The 27,428-nt window shown below is 39.9% G+C and overlaps 2 protein-coding genes across 8 annotated transcripts in view; one reads left to right on the forward strand and one right to left on the reverse strand.

The window, feature by feature from the left end:
• Window positions 1-5,853, reverse strand: part of FGFR1OP2 (FGFR1 oncogene partner 2) — a 27,568-nt gene extending 21,715 nt beyond the window's left edge. For 4 of the 5 annotated variants that reach the window (XM_085541572.1, XM_085541574.1, XM_015868956.3 and 1 more), the window contains exons 1-4: window positions 5,807-5,853; window positions 3,408-3,544; window positions 1,834-1,951; window positions 1,087-1,229 (exon numbers count right to left, since the gene is read on the reverse strand). In XM_085541572.1, the coding sequence (XP_085397698.1) occupies window positions 1,087-1,229; window positions 1,834-1,951; window positions 3,408-3,544; window positions 5,807-5,810 (402 nt within the window). In that variant the 5' untranslated portion in view covers window positions 5,811-5,853. Of the gene's footprint in view, window positions 1-1,086; window positions 1,230-1,833; window positions 1,952-3,407; window positions 3,545-4,193; window positions 4,466-5,806 lie in introns of those variants that run through there. The other variant, XM_085541565.1, reaches the window with a different exon arrangement.
• A 58-nt stretch (window positions 5,854-5,911) lies between these two features.
• On the forward strand, window positions 5,912-26,616 carry INTS13 (integrator complex subunit 13). 3 transcript variants are annotated; one of them, XM_015868904.3, is made up of 17 exons: window positions 5,912-6,454; window positions 7,040-7,271; window positions 8,598-8,672; window positions 10,558-10,760; window positions 11,023-11,103; window positions 12,391-12,481; window positions 14,008-14,136; window positions 15,642-15,726; window positions 18,491-18,580; window positions 18,834-18,923; window positions 20,810-20,988; window positions 21,771-21,941; window positions 22,345-22,499; window positions 23,458-23,688; window positions 24,732-24,871; window positions 25,571-25,706; window positions 25,929-26,616. In XM_015868904.3, exons 2-17 carry the CDS (start codon window positions 7,047-7,049, stop codon window positions 25,966-25,968), a joined length of 2,121 nt encoding a protein of 706 aa, XP_015724390.1. In that variant the 5' UTR covers window positions 5,912-6,454; window positions 7,040-7,046; the 3' UTR covers window positions 25,969-26,616. The 3 variants fall into 3 exon arrangements, 1 of the variants encoding a protein (XP_015724390.1); XR_014944017.1 differs by having other exon boundaries at window positions 5,994-6,454; window positions 21,817-21,941; XR_014944018.1 differs by lacking the exons at window positions 20,810-20,988; window positions 21,771-21,941; window positions 22,345-22,499; ... (2 more) ...; window positions 25,571-25,706; window positions 25,929-26,616 and adding an exon at window positions 19,521-19,569 and having other exon boundaries at window positions 5,994-6,454; window positions 18,834-19,259.
• Window positions 26,617-27,428: the final 812 nt, after the last annotated feature.

Here is a 27,428-nt window from a genome sequence, read left to right on the forward strand (position 1 = left end):
ATCAATATGATCTAGAGCCTGTTACAAGGTCACTAACAGGAGATCAGACAGCATGCTTAGGCTCATTACAAGCAATTCTCATGCACACAAGAATGCTAAGAGAAACTGCTGTTCTGTTAAAGGCAGGTGCTTGTTGAGCTGCAGAAATTAATGAGTTAAATAATATTTTGCAAATAGTCACTGATGTTGACAGTTGCCACTTAAGAAAGCAGTGATTACTGGTAACGTTGAGATTAGCTCGTTAGGTATTATGGAATTTGTTGTTAATGTGCTAAGAACTATTTAAATACTGCTTCAAGATTGTTCGGTCTTACTGGAGGCGAGGACTGACCAGAGGGATAAATAACAAAATGCCAGAAATCTAAGAGTCAGGAAAGGGTAATAAATCCTCTTTATCAAGTATATTTGTGAGGTCCAACTTAATAAAAATGCCAAAGCCTAAATCTCCTGTTTAAGTAACACTATTTTCCATTATTATTGTTTTGTTGTCTCAAGCTTGTAATTGAGAAAAGTGTTTCTAAATGAAATTTTGAAGTCCATTTCAGGACTGATGTTTTACTTTCTTGCCTTGGTTCCAAAGGATTGACCCGGGTACCAAAGGTATCAAATACACAAGAGATAAAGCTAACTTACAGTGCTAATACCAAATAAAACGTTTTGGTACTGCTTTGCTAAATGTTTGGCTTACTCCTTCCACCCTTTCCAGTAAGCACAGATTAACTAATTATTTGTTGGAGTCACAAGCATAAGTTAAAGACAGCAATCTGAGGCATTTAGACTGAGATCTATGCATACCTGGAACTACAACTGAGCAGTTGCTTTAAAGACCTAAGCAAAGCAAAAGTAAATTAAGTAGATACGGTAATGACTACTTGATAAAAGCTTAAATATATCAGCAGCTGGGGTAAGGTTGACCTACTAGATGGATCAAGTTTCCCATTTGTGTTTCATTAGAACTAGTTCATACAATAGTATAAGAACTGAGATGATGCAAGTTTTGTGTTGGTTCATTATAAACTAACTTACATGTTAGTGGGAAAACAACAACAAAAAAAACCCTTAAAGCCAATAAACCAAAATAATTACCTTGGAATGTTGCTCTTTTAATTTCATTATTATACTTGGATCATCCTTCTTGCTTGCCATAAGCAACCTAAACATCTGTTCTCTGTACTTGCTCATTATGAGTTCCAAAGCAGACTGATGTTCTTCAAGAGATGTTCGCAGTTCTACCAATAAAATGTGATATTCAGTTAAACTTTATCAGAGAAGAACTGAAACACACTGCAAAAATGCTACCGCCTGAGAAAACTGAACTAAACCCGTAAGTAAGCATGCCCCCAACTTCCACCATCAAGTCTTGGCTGCGTCTGCAAATATTTCAGTTGTAACTGCCCAAGAATCTTCTTGCTCAGCCAGAAACAGATTCTGCTGTTCATTTGTTAATTCCTAGTGTATGGAATTTCAGAAGGAATTGTACTACTATACTTACACATCAAGTTTTCCTGACGTCAGTTATTTTAAAGAAATGGGAAAATATATCTTCATATATATACTTACATTGTAGAAGCAGTACTTACGTCTCCTCACTTATACCAAACACAAAGTATGGACTGAATCAGTTGTTCTGTACAGCTCTTTTTGTTAATCATGGTTCTGGTGCTGAGCCATTTAGGCTTTGCATTAGCTGATATTGTGATCAGTTAAACTGATAGGTTTTGCTTACAAGAAAACTTCTATAAAATATTCTTTGGGACTTGGGTCAGCTAGGAAAGTATCACTGGTTGGAGTGATGCAGGCTAAAACCTGAATATGAGAGAATGTTAATCTTACCTTTATTCTCCTGCTGTAACTCCCTGATCTGTCTGTTTTCCTGTTGGATACCCATCACTAATGTAGAGCGAGGACGATGTCTTGCTACTTCATTAAGCTCCTGAATTTCCTCTTGGTACTAGTTATTAAAAAAAGAAAAAAAAAAAAAAAGAAAAAAAAAACCAAACCCCCCATATTTCAGTAACCAACGGCAAATGTTACTCAGCAAGTCACTAAGAACCAGTTCTAATGTCAGTCAAAGTCTGTAACCAGCGAGATAAATGTTTCATTTTAATTAATTATATAACCAAACCCACATCTGGAGGTGTTGTCAACTTACTGCCCTATAGAGACGCTCATTTTAAACCAAGTTTGATACCTCAGGTCTCCGTAGTGGGCGTGGTTTAACCTTCAGCTGGTGCAGGTCAAAATCACCATCAGATCATTACAGCTGACAAACACGTGGTAAAGAATAGCCATGAGGTACTAACACCTCTGTGGCTTCCTGATGCCTTAAAGCACGTGTATGAGTACAAATCACATGGACCTAAATGCATGAGTCCTGGCTCTCAACAAGTCGCGAAATGTGATGCTATTGATCTAAGGTTACAAAGCCTCTGCGTGACTAGTTTCACAAGGATGAAGTATACAGAATAGAATATTACAATAGTTTGGGTTGGAAGGGACTTCAAAGATCATCTAGTACCAACCTCAATATGCAGGATTTTGTTACTTTACAGGCTCATTAACATGTATTAAAACAGAAATGACAGGATGAACTTTCAAGTGGAAAGACAGCAGACACCTTTATGTTTTACAGAAGTTCTCTAGTGAAAGTCACACTCAACCTAATGATATGCCTTGGACAGCTTAACATCAGAATGGAAATAATAGTGAGTGAATAAGCCTAAAAGGCTACCTGGAAAGAAAAGGAGACAGTGAAAAGATAAAGTGTTCTAAACAGAAAACACTAAAGAGGGAAGATTTAGGTTGGATGTTAGGGGGAAGTTCTTCACTAGGAGAGTGGTTAGGCCCTGGAACAGGCTGCTCAGGGAGGTTGTGGATGCCCCGTCCTTGGAGGTGTTCAAGACCAGGTTGGACGGGGCCCTGGGCAACCTGATCTAGTAAATGTGTATGTTTGGTGGCCCTGCCAGGCAGGGGGGTGGGAACTACATGATCCTTGAGGTCCCTTCCAACCCGGGTCATTCTGTGATTCTGTGTGACCTCTGTATGACTAAATCTGCTCATTTGAATCACAAAACGAGTAGTATTTGACAGAAGAACAAAACACAAGGCAGCACAGAATGCTTAGCAGGACACTAACCCCATTTGTACCTGTGCTCTTAACACAAACGCCAACTTTCAATGTTTAAGCTACAACAGCAGGCAACAGTTCTTCGCAGGGTCAAACTAAATTATAAACAACCTAATTTTAGATGACAGCCACACCCACAAGAAGAATACTTTGTATGGCATTAAAGGATTAGCCAAATAACACGCTGATTCTACATTGCTTAACACACCACAGAAATGACTTTAAATGATGTGTTTCCAAGTTCTACTCCGGATGGAGTAAACAAAGTTGAAAAACAAACCTGCTTCATCGCTTCAACCCGTTTATTAAGAGCTGTAGTCTGTTCAATAAGAGCTTCTGCAGCGTTGTCGTGTTCCCGCAGCCGTTCCACCAGTGCTTTGGCATCTGCTAAGGCTTTCTCAATTGTGCAACTCATTTCTAAAGATAAGAAATGTATTAATTTTTCACAGCAGCACCCGTTTGCTATAGACAGAACCACTATCTCTGTAACACACACACAAATATGAACTTTTCCTAAGTATGAAGCAGCTGACTACAACATTCTCCTCATCCCCATAACAATGAGAGCTGACATTTTAGACCCACGCTGTCTTTTAGAGTAGAAAATAATTCATATGACTTAAAAATACTGCAAGGCTGGCTTTCCATTTCCTGCTTTTTGCTTGCTGTTGAGATCACGGATAACAGCAAAGGAACGAAAATAAACCGTGTTGTGATGAGAGCATTTGATATTCTCTTGCCACCTGAGAGGTATAAATTCAAGACAAAAGAGAACACCGAAAAGGATACAGAGGGCTTGAAGATTTTGACTAATTAAATCAGTAGAGAAAGAAGAACTAAAAGTGGCAGTGTAGAGGAAAATTACTTAGGGAAAAGTCTGAAAGCCAAAGGCCTGTGTTATCTTCATGTCTATAAACAAACACAAGCATCACAGTCTGAAATGAAACTGTGAAATGTGCTGTTTTCAACAGGATAGAGCAATACTGCCATTTAAGCTAAGACAAAGAACTGACCGCATAGTTAAAATACCAGCCTTCTAATTGCAGGAGCTCTAAGTAGAAATTACCTCAACTTTGCTGAAGGAGAGATTTTCGTAAATATGATGTATTTACGTATTTGGGTTCTTCAGTAGATTAGTGTTACCAGAGGCGGTTCACTTACACACAGTGGTTTAGCAGCTGGAGCTCTTTTGAATATTACATAGAAAGGAACCAAAGAATATCCCAAATAGGAAGGGACCCATAAGGATCACCAGGCTCAGTTCCTGGCTCCACACTGGACAACCCAAAACTCAGACCATATTTCTAAGGGTATTGTCCAGATGCTGCTAGAACTCTGGATAACATTTCAGGTGGTGACAACATATTGCGATGCTTTTAAGGATCTGCTTTACTCGTGTGCTACTCCTCCTTCCAAATCCGGTCTCACATTCTCACTGGTCTACAAAATGGTTACAGACCAAACACGAACCCCCATGACAGATGACCGAACTGCTACAGAAGTTGATTTAATTAGCTCAGTGTTTCAGGAGAATTCGAAGAGCAGACATTAACTGAATTCCCAGGCCACGAATTCTCCAGCCACTGCAAAACAAGCCTCTCAGGCCTCCCCACGAGCACAAAATACGTTTTGCATTCAGACTACAACGCAGTTAACACCTCTGATAATTTGCATCAACACCACATTTGAAACACAGCACACATTCATCCTTCCGTGCACTATCATTTTGATGGCATGAGACAAAAAGCGACTCCTTCCTGGCATAGAACTGACTTGATTTTTCACGGTGACTGAGCTGGGGCACCTTGTGCAGGAAGAAGGCAGCCCTGAATCAGGCAGCAGCCCCAAACCCACATCATGGAGTGGGAGATCTGACAAGCCTGAAGCCACAGCCTGTTTTTCATCCCGCACAGTCCCCCAGGAGGAGGATTGCTGTTTGTATCATGAGATCCAAAGAGCCAAATCTTGACTAGGATTCCTTCTGGCACAGCAGCAGCCTCACTCTTGGCATTTACAGTACTTTCTACTTTCTCAGCTGGCTGCCTGTTAAGCACAAAAGCGTTGCCTTGCCATAAAACAGAACTGTGAGTTAACCCGAACATTCAGAAAGAAAAAAACAAAGATCAATGAATCAACGATACCAGTCTCAAACCGACCCTCAATGTGCAAGCACAAGGACTACAACAGCACACCTCAGTGCCCTCTGCCCCAGCTCCATACACAGCTATCACCCCACAGCTGCTCCAGGCCAACAGGTAGCAATGGGAGCAGCAACTCCAGCAGCACAACAACGCTGCTGCCCCACACTCATTTCCTGCCGCCTCCTGCCATTGACTAATTGCTTTCATTACCTCATTGGGCTGCACTTTACCAAACAAAAAACAAAGGCTCCGCCAGCACCGCAGCCTCCCTCTGCTATTGCGTCTGCTTTCCTCAGTATAGAAAACCACCTTATAATGTAGCCTAATTCTTCCTTTTCTCTCTCACACTACGCAGCCCCACAGTTTAGAGGAGTGCGCTATCTGCCCTTCCCTCAGTCACGCCAGGCCTATCGCGACTCAGGCCACCTGTCGCGACACAGCGGGCAGGTTGAGGCTGACAGCAGCTCCCACCAACCTCTTCAGTCCCACCACCCCTCCCCACACCAGCCTCCCACCGAGCCCCGGCTCCCTCACTCACTCATGACCGGCGGTGCCGGCTGAGTCCCGGCTGCCCGCCCCGCTGTCAAATGGCGGCGGGGGTGGAGCGAGGGCGGCCGCGCTGCGCCTCAGCCATCAAGTCTCGCGAGGCCTCACCTCACGGCCTACCCTTCCTCGTACCTCCCCCGTTAGTCTCGCGGGATCTCGCGTAGTGTGTCCCGCTGCGGGGCGGGCGGGCGGCGGGGCCATGGCGGCTGCGTGATCCCGGCTCGCCGCCGGGGCCCTGCTGGCTGGCGGGGCCGGCGGGGAGTGGAGGGCTGAGGGGAGGTGAGGGGAGAGGCGCTCCCCCTGCCAGCGCTGGGGGAGCCGTTACTCCAGCGGCGTAAGTGGCCGCGCGGGGGTCTCGCGGCCTCAGGGGTGGGCGGAGCGGGGGGGGCTGCGGCCGCTTCTCCCACCCCCGCGGGCGTCGGGCGCGGAGACCGGAGCCGGGCCCCGCGCTCCCCGCCGAGCCGGCCGAGGAAGCGAGCGGAGGGGCATGGAGGACGCCCGGCCGAAGGCGACCGCGCCCGGCCCTCTCTAGGGCGCCCCGCGGGGCCTACCCCTCCTCACCGGAGCGAGCCCGCGGCAGGGCACGGGCACGGCGCGGAGGAGGCCCGGGACTGCTGCAGCAACGCAGGAGCCGGCCCAAGTAAGAGACGCCGCCCGCGCCCCCCATCCCCCTGTGCCCTCATCGTCTTTCTCGTGTGCTTCTCCTTTCCTTTATTCTGACTGAGAAGTGTAAAGCAAAGGCTGGAAGTTGACCTGAGAGCCTCAATACTGTCACAGCCCGTGTGGTCTAATCGTGTGTGTCTTTTTCATGTTACTTTTAGTAGGGAAGCTCTAGCTAGCAGTACGAGTTTTGCTTAAACGGAGCTTTTAATCACAGGAGGGAGGAAGGTAATGCAGTGTGTTATTAATTCTCAACTGTATGTGTTCGTTTTTTCTGTATCTTTTCTCCTAGGGGACAAAGAAATGATTATGCATCTAGAAAGCTAAATATAAGGGCCAAGATATTTTTCTCTTTATGCGAATAGTCTTTGTAGTGCGTCCTGAAGCCTAATAGGATGTTACTACACCTATTGGATACAATGTATAATCTAAATAGTGTGAGATAACCCCTTCAGAACTCAAGTGTTCTAGTCAAATGTTTTAGTGCTCTATGAACCCTGCAGTAATTCAGTGATATGTTTGTTTCCTACGTCGTTTTTTTTTCTAACTGTAATATCTGTTTTAGGAAGAAAATGAAAATCTTCTCTGAGTCTCATAAAACTGTTTTTGTTGTGGATCACTGCCCGTATATGGCAGAATCCTGCAGACAGCATGTTGAATTTGACATGTTAGTGAAGAATCGGACCCAAGGAATCATACCTCTAGCACCTATATCGAAGTCACTATGGACCTGTTCAGTGGAATCATCTATGGAGTACTGCAGAATAATGTATGACATTTTTCCTTTCAAGAAACTGGTAAGTTTTTCGACAAATTCTACATGATACGTAATGGGTACATTGATGTTTTTATAAAGCTTTTAATGCTGCTTGCTGTTGTTATAAGGCTAAGTCTGATTTATTATATGAGCATATTAATATTGTTGATACAGTGAGTTTGTAAAATTTCTTTAAATAGCGTCAGAGTCCCATTAGATGTTGATTTTGGGGGCCTTTGTTTTGTGCAGAACGTGAGACGTGCTTTAAGGTAACACGCTCACAAAACTTGAGGGGGGACTTGCTGCATATCATACTCTGGTTCTAAATATGTAGACATGGCAGCACTTCAGGGTGTTCAATGCCAACTCCAAAGGAATTGGATGGGAATAGGAATAGGTGGGCTGTCTCTCTAAGGGCAGGTTTGAATAGGTGGGATATCTGTCTAAGGGCAGGTCTGAAAAGGTAAGAGGGTTCAGAGCTGCTCTTTAGAAGCAGAAATACCTGGTGGCTCTGTCACTAACCTCTGGTTCTTGATGCTGTCATATTATTGGGTAAACTCTTAGGACATTTCCTGGGGCTGATCACCGTAAGAAATGTGGGGAAAAAAAAGTTGTGACGGTGATATTACTGCAAAGTAATGGCAACCAACAGCCCGTTTCAGAAAGCAGCAGGGTTTTGCTTGACACTAACCAATGCTGCTGGAAGTTCAGTGCTTTGATATGTCAGCCTCACTGCTTTGGTGGATTGCGTGTCCTGGCTCTTGGGCAGCATATGCTTAAGTTAAACTGAAGTCTTGTCTCACCGTGGGATTGCATCAAGTATATTCTCTGTTGGTGTATATCATTTAACTAATCTGAAGCCTGTGTGCAGTAAGATCCAGAAACTGAGATGGAAGATGTGCTTCCTCTTGACTGTTCTTGCTGACTTTACAATGTATTTTGCTGTCTGACATGGAGTAGATCTTGCTGGGTATTTACCTTGTAATCTATTGTGACATCTGGAGAACAGCTTGCTCTACTGCAGTATTTGGGCTTTGCGGTAAATTTTTCTACTGAAAATATTACCTATTTATTAAAACTTCATAATATTGTGAAATACTAACTCAGTATCAAGTTTGATTTGATGGCTTAAAAGCAAATGTTTGAATAAGAAGTTGCTAATCATGTACTCTCTAAGTAATGTAAATGTGGCAGGACCGAGTGCTTTTTGCTTTTGTCTTATTTTTAGTTTGGCTTGTAATTGCAAACATCTGCTGGGTATCAGTCTGAAGGAGGAGGTGTAGTCCTTGTCAGTATAGAGCTGGAGATGTAACCATAATCCATGGTCTTAACTATTATCTAACGTGAACTTTTAATATACTTTTAGGTAAATTTCATTGTGAGTGATTCTGGAGCTCATGTTTTGAATTCTTGGACCCAAGAAGACCAGAACTTGCAAGAGGTATTTGTTGTATATGTGTGTGTATATATATATATATATATGATGTATTATTAGTTGCTCCAAGGTTGGGTGGAGACAGGGTGGGGTCTTCACCCACTCTTCAGGTCCTGCAAATGGGGAGTCCCCAGGGTGAGATGAGAACAGGCAGGGGCTGCCAGCTTGTGTGGGAGACGCTGAGGGGCAGGGCTGGGAGCAGCAATGGGCGCCCTCCATAGGTACCAAGATAGCTGCCCAGGGTTTTGGTTGTGGGAAGCTCCTGCATCCCCCAAGGGACTGAGGGTTGGGGGGTTCTCAGTATGCCCAGCTCAATGAACTACTCAATCAGGTGTCTAGATTGAATGAGGAAAATCATCAGGCAGTGCAATATCCAGAAATATGAGAGAGGGTGATGTCGTCCTGTGCAGTGTTGCAGGCAGACTGACAGCGCTGTCTTAAGTCCCTGTGAGGGAAAGAAACTAACCTGGCTTTCAGCCTTGAGGAGATAGATTCCAATAAAATGCAAGATAGTGGATACAGCAGCCTCTTCTCTGCTTGGAGCAAGAGAAGTCTGCCTTTCGCTTTTGAAATCTACCTGCGTAACAGACATGCAGCTCTGGGGCTGAAGATAAGAGTGGATGTGGGTAACAATCAAGGCACAGGAAGGGACAATCACATTAAGTTGGTCTTTATTATACCTGTGCCACCAAAAAAAAGGTGAAGGGTGTAAGTAACTGGGACTTCTTGTTGAGAAGCACCGAGGCACCTGTTTGTCACTCAGTAGAGAAGTGAGCCTCACTTGTGTGTGTGGAAAGATCGTGGAGCAGCCCGTTCTGGAAGCTGTATTAAGGCACAAGGCTTAAAAAGGCCAAATGCAAGTGTTGCACCTGAACTGGAGCTGTCCCAGGCATGAGTACAAACTGGGAGAAGAATTCTCTTGGGAGGAGGACTTGAGGTCATGGTGGACAAAAAAGATGGGTGGGGGCCAGCAGTGCGTGCTTGCAGCTAGGAAGGCCAACAACTGTATCCTGCCCCTCACCAAAAGTGATATGGCCAGCAGAGCAAAGGAGGTGATGGCTCCATTCTGCTCTGCCCTCCTGAGGTCTCAACTGCATCCAGGCCTGGGGACCCCAGCATAAGCAAAGATGTGTATCTGGTGGGTGGCAACCCTTCCTGTGGCAGGGTGGTTACAACTTCGTGGTCTTTAAAGTCTCTTCTAACCCAAGCCATTCAGTGATTCTATATTCAGTATTTATGTTATGAATTAAAATGCTAGTGGATCAACGTGGTCTGAAAACATTACATGGTACCATTATAAGTAGTAGCCTGGGAGGCTGGGTGATCTGTATAGGCAGTAATGTTCAGAAATACAAGCAGCTTTCAGGATCAAATTATATTAAAATAAATGGTATGAAGAAATTAGTTGGGTATGCATTTCATCTGTGGATTAGTGATACTTCTTGAATTTTGCACTTGTTTGTGCAAATCGTAAAAGATATAAACAGTATTTGTATTTTCTATTCTCACTTTCACTCATATCTAATGGGCTCTGAAGAACTTACTTTAGGAAGCAACTAGGTTTCCAAATTTTTAGAATATGAAAGGGAATTGCAGTAGATAAAGTAAGAATTTCTTATAGGTGTTGGATATAATTTGCAATTATGGCTATGTATTCTCTCTATGAGAAAGGATATTGTACGGGCTTGTTAACACATAGTAAATCAACTGCATGGGGTAACCTGGGGTCAGTGTTTTTCCAAAGTGTGGGAGCATATATAGGTCTTCTATTGCTCTGCTTTTCTCCCGACAATGTGAAGTAACGTAAAATTAGTGACGATGGTAACTTTTCTCATAACTGGAAACTTTACCAGATGCCTTAAAAATAACTTTCAGTGATTCCTTTATCCAGTTGATGGCAGCCTTAGCAGCCGTGGGGCCACCTAATCCTCGTGCGGATCCAGAATGCTGCAGCATACTTCATGGGCTGGTTGCTGCAGTTGAAGCACTTTGCAAAATAACAGAATACCAACATGAGGCTCGAACCATGCTCATGGAGAATGCGGAACGTGTTGGAAATAGAGGAAGAATAATCTGTATTACTAATGCAAAAAGGTATGTATTATTGTTTGCTTCTGCCAGCAAGAAATAATGGGATTTTATACATTTTTAGAAGTATTTGATTGATTGCCATAAGTTAATACTCTAAGTAGGTATATTAGTGTAAAGTATTTCTTGCCTTATTAATGCTTTTGTTTATGGATATGTACTACAGTAACCAATGGAGGAAACTAACTTTGAATAGAAAAGCACATAGTGGCTTGTTGCTCTGATCAAGAGGATTTGTAATATTGCATAAAATTTGGTTTCTTTCCAGTGACAGTCACGTTCGGATGCTTGAGGATTACGTTCAGGAAACCATTCATGAACATAACAAACTTGCAGCTAATTCAGATCAGTGAGTACACCTTCAACAGTTTGTTTTTCCCTATGTGTGCCCGGTATGTTCCCTAAGAAACACAAATGTAAATTCTGAAACCTTTTTCTGATGAGTGGTTTGAATGCTGCTGTGAAATAGAGGGTTCTCAGCTGATGTATCGTTCTTTATTCTCATAGGACAATATTTTGTCAGGTTGCTATCTTTTATCTTTATCTAAAACACGAGATGTTATAGTCCTGTAACAAGGCACAGTTACCAGTTGTGCATCTGCATTCTTGCTTGGTAGCAGCAAATTAGTTTCACTTTGCTTTTTCTTAGACTGAAATAGCTGAGGGGCTTGAAAGTAGTGTTTAATTTCTGAATTAGTATTGCTTGACATGTTCCTTTGGGATAAAGGTATCTCTTGATCTCCTTCCTTATGCCACTTTTCTACTGTGTGCTTTGTCTAATTAAACAGTGAACTGCTTGGTGCAGGAATTGTGTGTTACCTTGCAAAGTATATAGTAGCGTGAGATTCTGTCCTTCATTTCTCCATAGGCACTTATATAGCAGAAGCTATGTTTAGCTGCTGCAAATGCGGTTTTGTGTATGTATGAAGGACACTAGTGCCAGGAAATCAGACGCTAAGTCCGTTGTAAAGGGTGACCTATCATAAAATGGTTTGGGGATGGAAAGGACATTGATGACAGTCTGGTTCCAATCCCCTGCTATAGGCAGGGACACCTCTCTCTAAACCAGGTTGCTCAGAGCCCCATCCAGCCTGGCCTTGAGTGCTTCCAGGAAGGGGGCATTCAGAACCTTGCTAAGCAACCTGCTCCATACATTGCTGTAGCAACGGATGCAAGAGAGTGTCTCAATCTTTCCAGGTTTCCAGCTGTGTTAGGAGATAGACATGATATTGGCATAGCCCCGTGTTCACCAGAATTCCTGTTAACACTTGCGGGCACGCTTGCTGAGACAAATCCTCTGTAGTGTCCATTTTCAGATGATGAAAGTAAATAGTACACAAGTTGAGGATCTGATTTATTTTATTTAGCTGTAAAAATGTAGCACAGTACTACTGCAACTGAAGGGTTAGAAATGATGCACAAGTGCTTATTCTGATGGTTTACTTTGAAGGATGCTTTTGAATATATTTTATGGAACTTTGTTTCTGAGAGCATCTTCTAGAAACTGTATATTGTGCCATCTGGGATTGTGTTCTTTTGGTCAGATGAGTCTCCAGAGATCATGTAGTTTCTATGAGGTACTTTTTAAATAATTTTTGCTGCTCTGTAGGTTAAAATAGAATGTTTTCTTTTCAAGTCTGATGCAGATCCAGAAATGTGAATTGGTCTTAATCCACACGTACCCGGTTGGTGAAGACAGCCTTGTTTCAGATCGTCCTAAGAAAGAGGTAAAGGTCTTAAAATGAGAAAATGTAGCCCGGCATTAGGAACAATGTCAGACTCCAATAGGCAATTCAAATTAAGCCTCCATAAAGTTTTGGGCCCCTGATAAGGGAATGTAAAAAATACAGGTGGCAGTTCTTTGAGAAGCTGACAGCTTGCATATTGCCATCTGAAGTGCATGTTTTCTTTTACAGTGTGCAAGCATATATGGCATCATATTTTTAATTTCTTACGTTTCTTGCAGTAGTAATTCATGCTTTTTTTGTGTGCATGTGTGAAATAAATGATGTAGTATGAGAGAATGTTTGCTTTGATTTCTCTTTTGAGAAGGAATTGAATGGAAAGCCACCAACTATTTGTATGTGGGATGGATGAGTAGAATAACTGTTCTGTAGTTGGCCTGTTTGACTTGCTAGCCAGCAGCAAGCATAGTTTAACATGTTAAATTACAGTGGTATTGCTCAGCACAGTGTTCCACATTATTCAAGCTGATGCATTCTGATTTTTAACTGTTGAATTATTTTTTTCATGACACTGAAATGATGCTTTGATGTGTGTGGTCAAGTGCTAGCCAACAGAATGCCTTTATGGTGAAAAGCCTTAGAAAGCATGTCTGCTTCCAAAGGAAGGGGTAATATGTCATAGGAATACAGAATGTTTGAAGGTCATCGCATCTTTAAAGTACACTACGGAAACATGAAAAATCATAACATAAAAAGATAGAATCATTTCTTATATGCATCATTTTATGTGAACGTTTCAGTTGTAGCAAAAATGTGTGCTGTATGAACTTGTATGCAAACACATGCAAATGATTTTGTAGTGTATTGTGCTGATATTCAGGCTGCTCTGCTAAGAATAATGTACTGATATAGGAAAAGAGTGCAAGGAAGATGCCTTGGCCTTAACACAAAGGGCATCTCGTCTTACATCCTACTTCACAAGTGAAAAGGAATGCAGCTACTGTTCTGAGATATTGTGCAGAAATACTCACTAGTTTTGCTTTATCTTCTTAAAGCATGACTGTATAAATGATTATGTCCTTCCTTTATGAGACAATCATTGGTTTTAGGCTTAAAAATGAGCAGAGTCATTATTTGGAAAATCAAATACAACTTAGAGCTTGTTTTGTTTAATGTGCAGATAGTTAGAAAGAGCTTTGCACCTGTTACTCAGTGGGTAAAAGAGGGCAACGCTAGACCTGAGAAGAGGGTTCTTTTCCTATGTCCCGGTATTCTCCCTGTTAACAATTAATGCGTCAGTGTTCATAGCATGCTTTTAACTTCAGGACATGTGGCAGAAACTGCAACTGTAGCGACTGACACAATCTGCAGAATTCTGAAAAAGAAGCAATTTTTCCCTTTGTAACTTTCCTTGATGGTTTTCTTTCCGATTGAATTTAATAGTATAAATGTTATAATATAAAATATAAAATAGTATAAATGTGTTTTATATTATTCTGTGATGCTGGAGTCCAATCCGTTAACACTGTGTTTTTTAACACTGTGTGTTTTCTGTCAATTTATTTTAGCTTTCACCTGTTTTAACCAGTGAAGTGCACAGTGTCCGTGCAGGGCGCCATTTAGCTACAAAACTGAATGTTTTGGTACAACAACACTTTGATCTGGCTTCAACCACAATAACCAACATTCCTATGAAGGTAATATTGTCTGTTGCTTTGTTAGCTAGCTGTATTGCTTCTAAATTTATTTTCTTTTTTTCTTTTTTTTTTTATTTAAATGATTTTTTTTACATTGTTTTTCTCTTCATATCATTTTTGTTTCTTTTTTTTTTTTTTTTATTAGCCCACATTTAATGTTTGTGACCAGGTTAGTAAAAGTGAAGTAAGGGAAGAGTGTAAAGAAGGATCACAGAACAAAATGTATTGCTGGATCTCTATTGTTGATGTAGCAATACAAGTGTTGTTTCAGTTCTGTCTGTATTATGTCATATAAATATAATCTTACTTGCCTTAAATTACTTTGTGATTCTCTTGTCTTTTTCTAGTTGTGTTATTAGAGATTCTTGACCCTCATGCATTTTAGTGGCATAGTAACTCTTTCCTATGTCTCGTCGTCCCACTCAAAATAAAGGTGTTTGTAACTAACAGCTGGTTTTTGACTCGAGGTTTTCCATTCTGAATGTCTATAAAACAGAAAAACAAGGATGGGATATAATCTATTTGAGGAAGCTATTAAATTTAATGATCTGGACTAAGTTGTTTATGTTCCTGTTTATTTCTTATCACTGCAGGGAGGGAAATCAGAACAATTAAGTATTTAATAATTAAGTTTAGAGTAATTTTCAATTCTTTCTGCCTGATCCGAAGTATTTGAAGGATAAGGGCAGATGAACTTTTTTATTTTTAAAAACAATTGAAGGCTGTAATATTGTTAATTCTTACTGCGTTCTTTGAAAAACAGCCATTTTCTATGAATGTCTTTCAAAAATAGCAATTTGATATGGATCTAATAAGTTAAAACATGGATGTCTCGTGACATTTAATTCCATTTTTAATAAACTTTGACTTAGATCCTCATATGAACGTGACTTCCAGGCTTGCAAATACCTTGTCTGTAGTCTGACCTGTGTGCTGCTGGTATGCCTCTCCCTTCTATCTTTGTCCTTATAGTAATAGACTATGTTGAGTTCCTTGTTTGTGTTTTTTAACTTGGAATAAATTAGTGGGATTACTCTTCCATTTTTGCTGATCTGTTGCTGCTGTTTAAAGATGCAGTGATCATCAACTTGAAGTTGAAAGTACTGTTTTCCATGCATCTGAAGTGTAAGAAAATGATGATACATTCAAAGTCTTTTTTTGGTCTAGATTCTTGTGAGGCTTCCTAAGTGTTATTAGTTTAAGCAAACTTAGTTACAGCTATTTTAAGTCTACAACTTCCACTATGTACACTGTCGTGACACTTATGTTAAGAAAGTTTAGTCCTTTTTCAAACCCTGTAAGGAAAGAGAAGGCTGCATCTTTAAATAGATCAGAGAACAGTTTCCTCAATATTTCAATCCCATTGTTGTCTGATGCATTTGGGAGACTTGTTTTCCTGTGATGTAAGAGCTAAATGTCAAATCATCAAAATAATTTATAAATAAACATAGTCATTGCTGCTTGGAAATAATTGTATACATTGTTTTTACCTGTCTCTTTTAAAGGAAGAACAACATGCTAACACATCAGCCAACTATGATGTGGAGCTTCTTCATCACAAAGAAGCACATGTTGACTTTTTAAAGAGTGGTAAGTAGAAATAATTCGAAATGTTGTTGATTCAATCATTAGCATGCTAGAAGGAGTAAACTCTTTGAAAGGGCTGATAATAGCAGGACTAGGGGAAATGGTTTTAAGTTAAAAGAGGGAAGATTTAGGTTGGATGTTAGGGGGAAGTTCTTCACTAAGAGAGTGGTTAGGCCCTGGAACAGGCTGCCCAGGGAGGTTGTGGATGCCCCGTCCTTGGAGGTGTTCAAGACCAGGTTGGACGGGGCCCTGGGCAACCTGATCTAGTAAAGGTGTATGTTTGGTGGCCCTGCCAGGCAGGGGGGTTGGAACTGCATGATCCTTGAGGTCCCTTCCAACCCGGGTCATTCTGTGATTCCGTGTGATTCTGTGATTAACAAGCAGGGGTTATGAGCTTCGAACTGATGCAAGTTTCAGACCTTGAAATTATTGGAGTTAAGAAGATACTTTATTTGTAAATGTGGAGGATAGGGGGGACAATTTTGCGGAAGGTGGTTGATAGTACGTTTTGTTAAAGTATAAAGTGAGGTAAAATGTTTCTGTATTGGTGGTACTTAAAGGCTAAAGCAAGCAACTGAAAATGCCCTGTCTACCAGTGTTTGGTGGAATACTTATTACGTGCCTCTTCTGAAATGCTAAAGTCTCATTTGAAGTTTTTTTAGGCTTTGTTTTCTCATTTCTCAGCATAGTTCGTAACTTCTTTTAATTGGCACTGAGTCACAAGAAATCTTAGCCTGACTTGTATGTATAAAATACATGTATTTAGTTACTGATTATAGATGTTTCTTACTATTCAGTTATATGGCTTTGAAGCATACTAAGAAGGTGATGGCTTAATGTCTTAGAAGTATATTATTTCAACAGGTGAATTATCTGCTTGTTATTTAAGAAACAGTGGGTATTTCTCTTCTTAAATTTGAAAACATTTGGTGTGTAAGTAGCTGCTTTGGGGAACTTCTCTTTCCCCTCTGCTCTTAGGAGGACTACCATTGCCTACAGAACAGAATGCATCTCATTTATAATTACTGTTATTTTTGTTTCTTTTAGTTAAGTTTATGATTAAAGACTTGGGGGAGGGGAAGAGAAGGAATTGGATGTTACAATACTGAATTCTGGTTGACTTGAACTTACTATGCATGTTGAAAGTACAGAGCTTTAAGGCTGAGGCTCAGGAATGCTTATGTGAAACGTCGCGGCTCAGGGAATAAGCCTGCTAGTGGAAGCCAAAACCAGACTCCTGGTGCAATGCACTTTCCGTTTGCTTTCATCAGATCTTGTCAGTTTTTGTTCTTTTATTTATTTGTTTATTTTAAAATCCATCTTCTAACAGTACTAAGTACTAGGAATGGGGCAATTTGGTTATTTAATTAGATATTATTTCTTATCAAAGTTGCTAGGAAATTGGTGTCGAGGCAAAACTTAATCTATGAGAGATCTTTCTAAAAGAATTCCAATTATTTTTAGTGGAACTCTTAGACATTTAAAAAGCCTCTTCTGCAACTGATTAGTATGCAGATCAAAGAAAGATTCTGTGAGGAAATCTTTATGATATGAAATCAGAGGGAAGTTCCTATGTAGATCTTAGACTAAATCCTAACATACTGCGTAGAATGTGGATGTATGTATCCAATTCTTTTCAGATTATTTTGGATTCAAGCGTGATATTTTGGCTGTTTATCAATACCTAGAACAATAAATTACGTAGTATCTGCTTTAATGCCTTCAGATGCTGTCTACCAGACCAGTTGTCAGTGTGATGTTATACAAAAATATTTGTAGTGATAAAACACCTGTGGCCTGTAGTAAATAAATAATAAAACCATTACATTTGACATAGCCAAGATGCTGGATAATGAGACTGAATTTTATTTTCCCTCAAAAGCCCAAATCGTCAAATGTGCCTTGAGATTGGTTTCATTTTAGGCTGAGATATGGTATGTACATAAGCTTGGGGGTTGGCCTCTTCTCTCAGGGGTTGGCCTCTTCTCTCGTGTAATCAGTGATAGAACTAGAGGGAATGGTTTTAAGCTGCGTCAGGGGAGATTCAGGCTGGACATTAGGAAGTATTACTTCTCGGAAAGGGTAGTCAGGCATTGGAATGCACTGCCCAGGGAGGTGGTGGAGTCACCGACCATGAGAGTGTTCAAGAAAGGCTTGGATGTGGTGATGAGGAATATGATTTAGCCTGGAAGTATTGGTGATGGTTGGACTAGATGATTTAGGTCTTTTCCAACCTTGATAATTCGATGATTCCGTAATCATCCTTAAGGAAGGGCTGTCAATGCTTGCTAAGGGGTTCATCTGTGGAAAAACAGGCATGCTTTTGAAGTCTTAGGCTTTTTTTTTTGCTTTTTTTTTTTTTTTTTTTTTTTTAAGAAAAAGAGGCTGTTTACGTTTTGTTCTACTCTGTATCTGTAATTTTCTAAGTGTTGAACTGAATATTTGGAACATACTCTGGATCTACGCTGTTTTGTTTGCTTGCATTTCCTTTTTACAACCACTCAATAGCTGTTGATTTTTCTTTTTAGAAGCTTAAGTACTGTGATTGATGCAGTAGGGATTTCTTTTGCTTGTTAAATATCTAGCTTAATTAGATTACTTCTGGTATGCGATCACGTTATTAAATATTTTGTACCTTGAATTTGGAAGCGTGAAGTATTACTGCAAAAAGAAAACCACAACTCAAGAAATACTTGCTGAGTTTTTGTGAGGCAAAGACAATGTTTGATCATGTTATGATGCACGTTCTTCTGACTCGATGTTGCAGGTGATAATCACGTCGGTGGCAACAGCAGAGAAGGCGCATTTAAAGAAACTGTGACATTAAAATGGTGCACTCCTCGAACAAATAGTGTAGGTAGGTAACATGGGATCTTACAAAGCTGCTATTCTAACTTGTGTTGGATGCTGTTCTCATGTACTGATAAGAATTAAGCTAGGAAGTACTTGTTGATGTTTTTACCTTCTACTCTGCCTACGTCACTGTTGATTGCAGCTTGTTTTAATAGTGGTGAAACTATGCCAGCCTCAACCTCTTCTTTGATTACGTGAGATGTTTTTTGTTTTTTCTGTGTGGAAGTGGGTTCAACTTCTGTTCTTTCATTTTTCAGAATTACACTACTGCACTGGAGCGTACAGAATTTCACCAGTAGATGTAAATAGCAGACCGTCTTCATGCCTTACAAACTTTCTCCTTAATGGTAAGTTTGTGTCCTCGGCTAATTATTTTCAAGTTGTTAATATTAGAAATGGAACGCTGTGGTGGCTTTGCACTGGTAGGAATCTTTGCTCCATTATGCTGCTCTTTCAGTTCCCCTCAACAGAATGGTGGGAAAGTCAGATGAGAAAAGACTCATGGGTTGAGACAATTGAAGTTATCTTCGCACCCTTATTTTAAGAGGCAAAACAGACTCCTCATAGGTAGATAAATGTAATTTATTGCTTTTGTCTAACAGACTAGAGCAGTGAGAACTAAAAGCGCCTACTTCCTTACACCTTCTTTTGCCTTCTCTCCCTGACTAATACAGGGGGTGGAGGTTGAAGATTTAGGTTGGATGTTAGGGGGAAGTTCTTCACTAGGAGAGTGGTTAGGTCCTGGAACAGGCTGCCCAGGGAGGTTGTGGATGCCCCGTCCTTGGAGGTGTTCAAGACCAGGTTGGACGGGGCTCTGGGCATCCTGATCTAGTAAATGTGTATGTTTGGTGGCCCTGCCAGGCAGGGGGGTTGGAACTACATGATCCTTGAGGTCCCTTCCAACCCGGCTCATTCTGTGATTCTTTGATTCTGTGATTCTGGAGGTTGCAGTCAGCCCATAATGCTTAGTCTTGGCTGCTCCTTTATGATCACTCTTAACCCTGCTCCAGCACAGGGAACGTGCATGGGCTCTCCATGAGTTGCAACTCTTCAAGCATTGTTCATGTGGCTTCTGTACCATGGGACCCACGCTTCAGGGCTGCACTGGTCCCCACTATGGCCTCCTGCTCCACTAGGAGCTCTTTTCCACAGGCCCTAGCTCCTGCTCAGGGTCTGCTCTTGTGGGGACCCTCCACAGGCCGCAGCATCCTTCAGACCACATTCACCTCCAGCAATTTGGGGTCCTCTGTGGGCTGCATGGTGCCCGTGAGCTGCAGAAGGACCGTCTAAGCACCATGGGCTTCTCATGGGCAGGGAACTTCTCTGCACCTGGAGCACCTCCTGCCCTCTTTCTGTACTGACCTCAGGGCCTGCAGTATACCCTGAAAATGCTGAATATGTTAACATGTCATATGAATAACTGGAAATGATAGGAAGGAGATAGAGAGCAGATATTGAATTCGGAAAGTCCTTTACTGAATCCAAATGTAGAATATGTTATATTATATTTAGTAGGAAATGTTTGTTTCAGTAGGCGATTATGCCTTCATCATAATGCCAGAGGTATGTAGTCAGCTCTAATTGTATGCGTTTCTTTACAGTAAGCAAAAAAAGGCTGCATTACAAACATCCTTTTAACGGGATGTTGTTGTGTTGTTTTCTTTTTTCCCAGGGAAGTTATTCTGTGTATTTTTTTCTAAAGATTCTGTACTGGAAAACTACTTTGTTTAATAAGAATGGTTAGAACTCAAACTGATAGTATATTTTAAATAACTACTCCCTTCTGGTCTTCTGTTCCTGCTTCCTTGTAACAAGCTGTTTGGAGGTTACACCTCTTTGTTTAATGTATTATAATGAAAGTAAGTCAGACAGCTTTGTATGTTTGGGAAGTTGTGCCTGTTTTAAGTACTAAAAATAGTGTAAGTGGTTACCTCTTGAGTGGGTTATGCTGCTTCTTTGTAGAAGGTGCTATTAATGAGTTTCTGCCTAGAGCAAGATAATGGTTAAGTATACAGCATCATCTTTGCGTATGAATGGCTTGTTATTTTTAAGTCAGCGTACCATATGAATGTCTAAATGCTTATTTTTCCTAGGAATAATGTCCTGCATATGAAGCAGTAATGTGTTCCCAAGAGGGGGGGCGGGGGGGGGTTTCAGCTGTTCTGTGTAAGATTTAAAAGCTTAGTGTATTGTTTAGGGAAATAGAGTAAACAACTGATCTCGCTTCCAACAGGTCGTTCTGTTTTGTTGGAACAGCCACGCAAGTCTGGCTCTAAAGTAATCAGTCACATGCTCAGCAGCCATGGAGGAGAAATTTTTCTGCACGTATTAAGCAGCTCACGATCAATTCTAGAAGATCCCCCATCAATTAGTGAAGGCTGCGGTGGGAGAGTTACTGACTACCGGATTACAGTAAGACTTTTATGTTTTAGTTCATTTTCACATTGATAACAAGAGATGTAGTGCAATGGGTGTTGTGTATCGGAAATTCCAGTGCGTGTTTTGGAGATTTGGGGTGGTTTACATGACATCATAGTCTGATTTTCTTTGTATACATTGATGTATATTTAGTACAAAGTAGAACATCTGTTTATTGTCATGTGTGCTTCATAGAACCCTTTCCATGCTGAGGAAACACTTGCTGCCTTATGCGCTATCCATATCTAATCTTAGTTTTAATTCTGAAATGGCGTTTTCCTGGCAAGGTTTTAGTATGGGCTGGGTACATGTAGAACTGTATCATGGTCATTGTTGGAAGGCTTGATTGTGCGTGAATGCATTGTGAAATAGGTAGGAAAGATGAAGTTGTCAGCTTTGAACTCTGGTTATAGAACAGACAGTGAGCTGGCTTTTTTTTTTTTAACACTTCCTTTGCACCTACTGTATGTAAGCAGGAGTTACTTCCAGCCACCATAGTAAAGCTGCTTACCACACACAAAATACCTTCTAAGTCCAGAAGATGTTCTCATTTAAAACTTCATGTTGGTTTTTAACCCCTGTTATTATGAATTTCTATATTTGCCTCAAAGAATGTTGCAAATTTGAAAGCTAGAAACAGGGCTCTGGGTGTTGGAGTCAGGTTTAATGATGGTGGTGTGTAGTTAATGATAGGCAAGACTATGCTGTTTCACCCATTCAGTGAAAGTTACTTTGTTAGAGAAATTCCTAACTTTATTTTGTTTGGTTATCATTAGGATTTTGGTGAATTTATGAGGGAAAACCGATTAACTCCTTTTCTAGAACCCAGATATAAGATCGATGGAAGTCTAGAAATTCCATTGGAACGTGCAAAAGATCAATTAGAGAAACATACTCGTTACTGGCCTATGATTATTTCTCAGACTACCATCTTCAATATGCAAGCTGTAAGTAATCTTGGGTGTGTAACCTTTTCTTCTGCTCTAGAGTAAGTCTGAATTTGCTACTTGATGGAAGTGCTAACTGCATGATAAGTCATTTGTCACAAAATGAGTTTACTTCAATATTTGATTTTAAACTTCAGTAATTAACGTCAGTAGATTGTAACTGTTTAATCTAAATTGAGTGTCGTACTTGAAACTGACTTAGCTATGGGGCTGCTGAGTTGTTATGGGTGAAGACAGCATAGCATGCACGTGGTTATAACTGAGTGTTACTATTAAATTCAGGAGAGAATGTAGTATTTTTGTTGTGTGTTGTTCCGTGGTTACTCAGACTTCTTTTTCCTCTTCCTGCTAGTTTCCTGCAATATGTTGACTTCCCATTCTTAACTTATGTTTTGTATTGCAGGTAGTGCCATTAGCCAGTGTGATTGTGAAAGAAGCAATGACAGATGAGGATGTATTGAATTGTCAAAAAACAATATACAATTTGGTAGATATGGAGAGGAAAAATGATCCACTGCCAATTTCAACAGTTGGTACCAGAGGAAAGGGCCCTAAGAGGTTAAATACCAGTATTTTTGTTGTTGTTGCATGTTTCTCAGTAATATATCATTTATATTGTTTTCCTACATCTTTTTTAAGAAAGTGTGGCCAAAGGTAATATAGAGTATAGAAATTGATATGCAAATGCTGCAGATGCTTTGCTAACACCATTTAGGGGCAGTGATTGTGCTGAATGTTAGAAAACAGAAGTTATTTTATTGCTGAAAGTTTGTATGTTAAATGTGAATCTGAAAGTAACCATTGAAAAAGGTGATGCAAGCTATGGGAGAAAAAGATAATGCCAAGTGATTAAAAATGGGAACTTAATATTGTAAGCAAACAGCAGTATAAAATTGAATTATTAAAATACTCAAATAGCCTTGAAACGATTACTTAAAATATAGGATGCTCCTTTTAAAATCTGCATAGGGTATCCATTTATCTGTTGTTCCAACGTTGACAATACAGATGTGTTGTCTTTCCAAGAATTAACTGGAAAGAAATTAATCTACAACAGTTTCCCAGGCATCTGGAAATTATTTACAGCCAACCAATATAAGACTCCTAATTTTTGTTTTTATGCAAAGATTTAAATAAATCATAGGCGTTTCAGTACTTGAGTGGCCTTCAGCATATCATAATATTACTCAACTTGCTGGCTAGCAAACAATTGATGGAATTATGAGATCTTGTGGAAGTTAAGAATTTGCTACTGTGACATCAGTATTTATGCTTCAACTTAAACTGATTTCTGAATGTTAATTGAGAGGGTTCATGTGATGTGATTCTGTGAATTTCAAGGATGGAACAATTTAAGGTGTGGATAGACCTTCAAATGAAGGAGAGAGCTCGGGGGATAAACAAAAAAAATATATCAAAATGTGACACAGAAATAAAGATATTTAGTTTAGCTATTCAGTAGGTTAATGATTTAGATCATCCTGCATACAGTTCTGCTTTTCCTACCGTTGCTTAGGGATGAACAGTATCGGATTATGTGGAATGAACTGGAGACGCTTGTACGAGCGCACATTGGTAACTCTGATAAGCACCAGCGGGTCTTAGAGTGTTTGATGGCTTGCAGAAGCAAACCCCCAGAAGAAGAAGAACGCAAGAAACGAGGCAGAAAGAGAGAAGATAAAGAAGACAAGTCAGAGAAGTCAGGAAAGGACTATGAACCAGATAAGCCATGGCAAGAATCAGAAAGGTACATTTTCTGAAGTAATATAAGACTATTATGTAATGACTCTTATAATTATTGTCTTCAAGAGAACTGCTGTAAAATGGTTTTAATTTAATTTGTTGGTAAGCCACAGTTAAAAGCATGAGCAGTGATTGTAGATCACTATTTTTTTTTTTGTCATTTGCCATTAATAACCTGGAAAAACATTTATGTTATTAATAGTGCCTGCTTATCAGATGTGCTAAGTAAAAATATTTTACAAATATGATTCTTGGACAAGTTGCTGACAATTTAGCAGGGCTTTACACTACTTTATAACTACAACACTTTGTGTACTGTAGGAATATTAGAACATGAAATCAACTGTCTAGTCACATTTTTTCAGTCAGTTGAACTGTAATTATTTGGGTATATCCAAGTTATTTTGGCTGGTCTCTTTGGTTGAACATCAAGGACGAGTGTCCTTGCACCTACAGTTTATAATTCATGTTAATTATCCTAACTTCTGTAGCAGGTTAAGGATCTGGTTTTCTTCTTTCAAACTACTTATGCTACAGAGGTCCAAAACACCTTGCATTACTCAGCTTTTTTAAATACGTAGTTTTGTACATGCTAGGATTGCTTAGGAGGGTGGACGCTTTGACCTGTGTTATTGCCACCATGTTGATCGTCTTGCCTTCTTGCATACAATCAAATCCATTTCTACAGCTACTTTTGCTTTGACAGGTGAAACAAAGCAAGGGCTGAGATTAAAGCAATTTGATATAGAATATAAACCTGGATCATATTAAAAAAAAAAAGTATGGCATTCTGTATATTTTAAAGGCTACCTCAGTGAGTATGATGTAAATGTTTAAAAGGAAATGAAAATATATGTTAAGGTCTTGAAGTCTTCCAGAGGATTATTTGGCTGGATTTCCCAAGTTTCTCAGTTTGACGAGTGGCCAGAAGAAACATCATTCTCATGATGTGGGTTGTGGGTCACTCGAAGAGTACAGAAATGTCAGGAAATAATAGGTGCTGTTGTAGTGTATCTTCCTTCATTGTTTTCCTTCCTTCTCAAAAAGGTTAAAAGGTCTTTTGGATCGTGAAAAAGAAGAACTAGCGGAAGCAGAAGTTATAAAAGATTCCCCTGATTCTCCTGAGCCCCCCAACAAAAAGCCTCTTATAACAATGGATGAAATGCCTGTAGTGGAAAAGGCAAAAGGTAAAACAGAAGGATCGTGACAGATTTTCTCACTTGAAAATTTGTACATCAGTGTGGTTTTGGTTTGTTTGGTTTTTTTTCCTTGAAGTAATAAGGCAGATCTTGGGGTAAAAGCTGAATTAGTGTGAAGAGAATTTTCTAATTAATGCTGAGAAGCTCTTGGTAAATATGTGTTAACCTTAACAAGACAGTGTCAAAAGAAAGACACCGAGACACTGGGTCAACCTACAGATAGGCAATTGGATTGACAAGAGACAAGGACGGTTTTCTGCTGGTGCTAGCTGAGCTACTCTGACAGAAACGTTATTTAAGAGTGGGTATCAGTATCAGCTGTCTCTTGCTGACTAGTGGATGTAGACATCCTGAACAGTCTGGTTGTTAAAAGGGACGTTTTTCACTGGCTTCTTTCCCTTGTTGAGCTGCTGATGTCTGTCATAATGGCTGACTTGGTGTTATGATTTTGCTTGTGAACAACCTCCTATAAAGCAGCAACTCAACTGCTGTAACTCTATTTATGTTGTACTTATGTAGTCTATATTACAAGTGTAAGAGGCCAATGAGGCTTTATAATATTAGTGCTGTACTACCGTGTCTGTAATTTCTTCTAAAACTTTATAATGTTTTAGGAATACAGAAATAAATCACTTTGTTATAAGTCATTTAATTACAGATTTTGCCTGTTTTTGCATGCAATTTTAGGGCCAATGTCCTTGCTGTCTTTATGGAGCAACAGGATTAATACCGCCAATTCTAGGAAACACCAAGAATTTATTGGTCGTTTGAACTCTGTCAACAATAAAGCTGAGCTGTATCAACATCTGAAAGAAGAAAATGGGTTTGTATCAATAAATGTATCACTACTACTCAAGCAATAGTCAAATGCAATATAGATTAATGGCTTATTTGCATTAGAAGGACTGATTGCACTTCTGAGGATTAAAATATGCGAAATTTACAAAACCAAAATTGCAAATCAAAAACTTACTTTCATTTCTTTCTTGGTCTGTCGATTGTATTAACAACATTGATTCTTACCAATTGTCTTCTGCCATTTCAGAATGGAAACAACAGAGAATGGAAAAACTGGACGGCAGTGATTTTCTTCAAACAGAATTTGGCCAAATTGCACAGGGGGGAAATAAAAAACAGAGCACCGTGATGATGGAGTTGAAATTGGTACCGTTTAGTACAGTTGTTTAATTCTGATTTGTTTTCAGTTTTTTGTATTTCTATTTTTCTATGAACTGTAAAATCCACGTATCACACTGAATGGTGTGCAAATAGAGCCTGTCCTGAAGTACTGTACAGTCGACTTTTAGAATGAAGAAAACCTCTGCTGCCAAGGACTAAATGAAATTGTCAAACATGTTGGTCTGAATTTGAAGTCTTTTTCCATCAGTATTTAATACAGCAATGACTGACCGTTTGAAGAGCTTCAGTTTCAATTGATAAATAACAGATACTGTTAATTTCAGTTCATTAATGGTTTTATTTATAGGAAACTTCTCAGGCATCCAGAGTTATTGAAAAGACCGCACACTGAATACCTTGTCAATGTGTCAGTCTTGGTTTTCATGCAAGTGGTGGGGTGGGGGGCGTGAGTGCTTTTAAAGACAAAGTGTTGGCTTAAGAACTTTTTAAAATTTGTTAGGAGTGAACTTTAGAAAGCAAAACCTTTCAGGTTGTTGTGCTGGAATTAAGTGTTTTTAAACAAAATTGAAATAAAATTTTTGCTAACCATTAAATGTTTTTTTTGACGGAATGTAACCTCCAAACTACCAGTGGCTTTAGGCCACCTTAGGCCCTGATACTTATAAAGGGGAGGCTTATTCTGAATATCTGAATATTGCTGTGAAATGACAAATCTAACGACCAGACTTCCTTTCTCCCCCCCCCCATTAGAATCTCTGCTAATATCTCCAAGTAGCTGATCCCTTCAACGTGCCAGTCACAGAAGAACAGGGCATGAAGCTATAGAGATACAAAAATAAAACCTCATTCAGAAACTAGTTCCCAGTTTTTCTGTGCTTTCAGTTGAGTTTAGCTGAGTTCTATCAGTTTTCCTCTGATCTACTCCCATTGCTTTATTTTAGCTTGTACAAGCAACTGAAGGTCCTGCAGCTTTGATGTATTAGTTTGTCAATATAAAAAAGCTCAGAAAGAGGCCTTAAAACTAAATCAATATATTTCTTCATCTGAAACACCATAATTCATGATGACTAATTCAGGATACAAATATGCAGGTAAATTTACATTGGTAGCCACAGTTATGCAGTAAGTGTGATTTGTTAAATGATGGTAGGACCCACATTGCACCTTTTTACCTTAAAAACATCTGTTCACTACACTAAACTTTTCTTTTTAAAAAAAAAAATCAATAACAGGACAAAAGTAATGCAAAAATATCATAAATTTGGCAGGGTCATCTTAAATCTGTCTTAAAAACCAATGGCAGAATCTCGAATCAGCCTGGCTTTGTGCAGATTGAATATGCTGCGCCTCAAGGTAACTTATTTAACTTACCAACTCTATGTATAGACTCCTGGCTACAGGAAAT

This window comes from Coturnix japonica, chromosome 1, assembly GCF_054131305.1.
Source record: "Coturnix japonica strain WE chromosome 1, WE-NBRP24, whole genome shotgun sequence".
In the NCBI taxonomy this organism is placed as follows: Eukaryota; Metazoa; Chordata; class Aves; order Galliformes; family Phasianidae; genus Coturnix; species Coturnix japonica.

Bases quoted from the DNA above. Each gene is read 5' to 3' on its own strand.
- INTS13 (XM_015868904.3), top strand. From the start codon at position 7,047: ATGAAAATCTTCTCTGAGTCTCATAAAACTGTTTTTGTTGTGGATCAC. The intron at 10,761-11,022 runs GTATGTATTATT...GTTTCTTTCCAG, and splicing joins TGTATTACTAATGCAAAAAG to TGACAGTCACGTTCGGATGC. The intron at 22,500-23,457 runs GTTAAATACCAG...ACCGTTGCTTAG, and splicing joins AGAGGAAAGGGCCCTAAGAG to GGATGAACAGTATCGGATTA.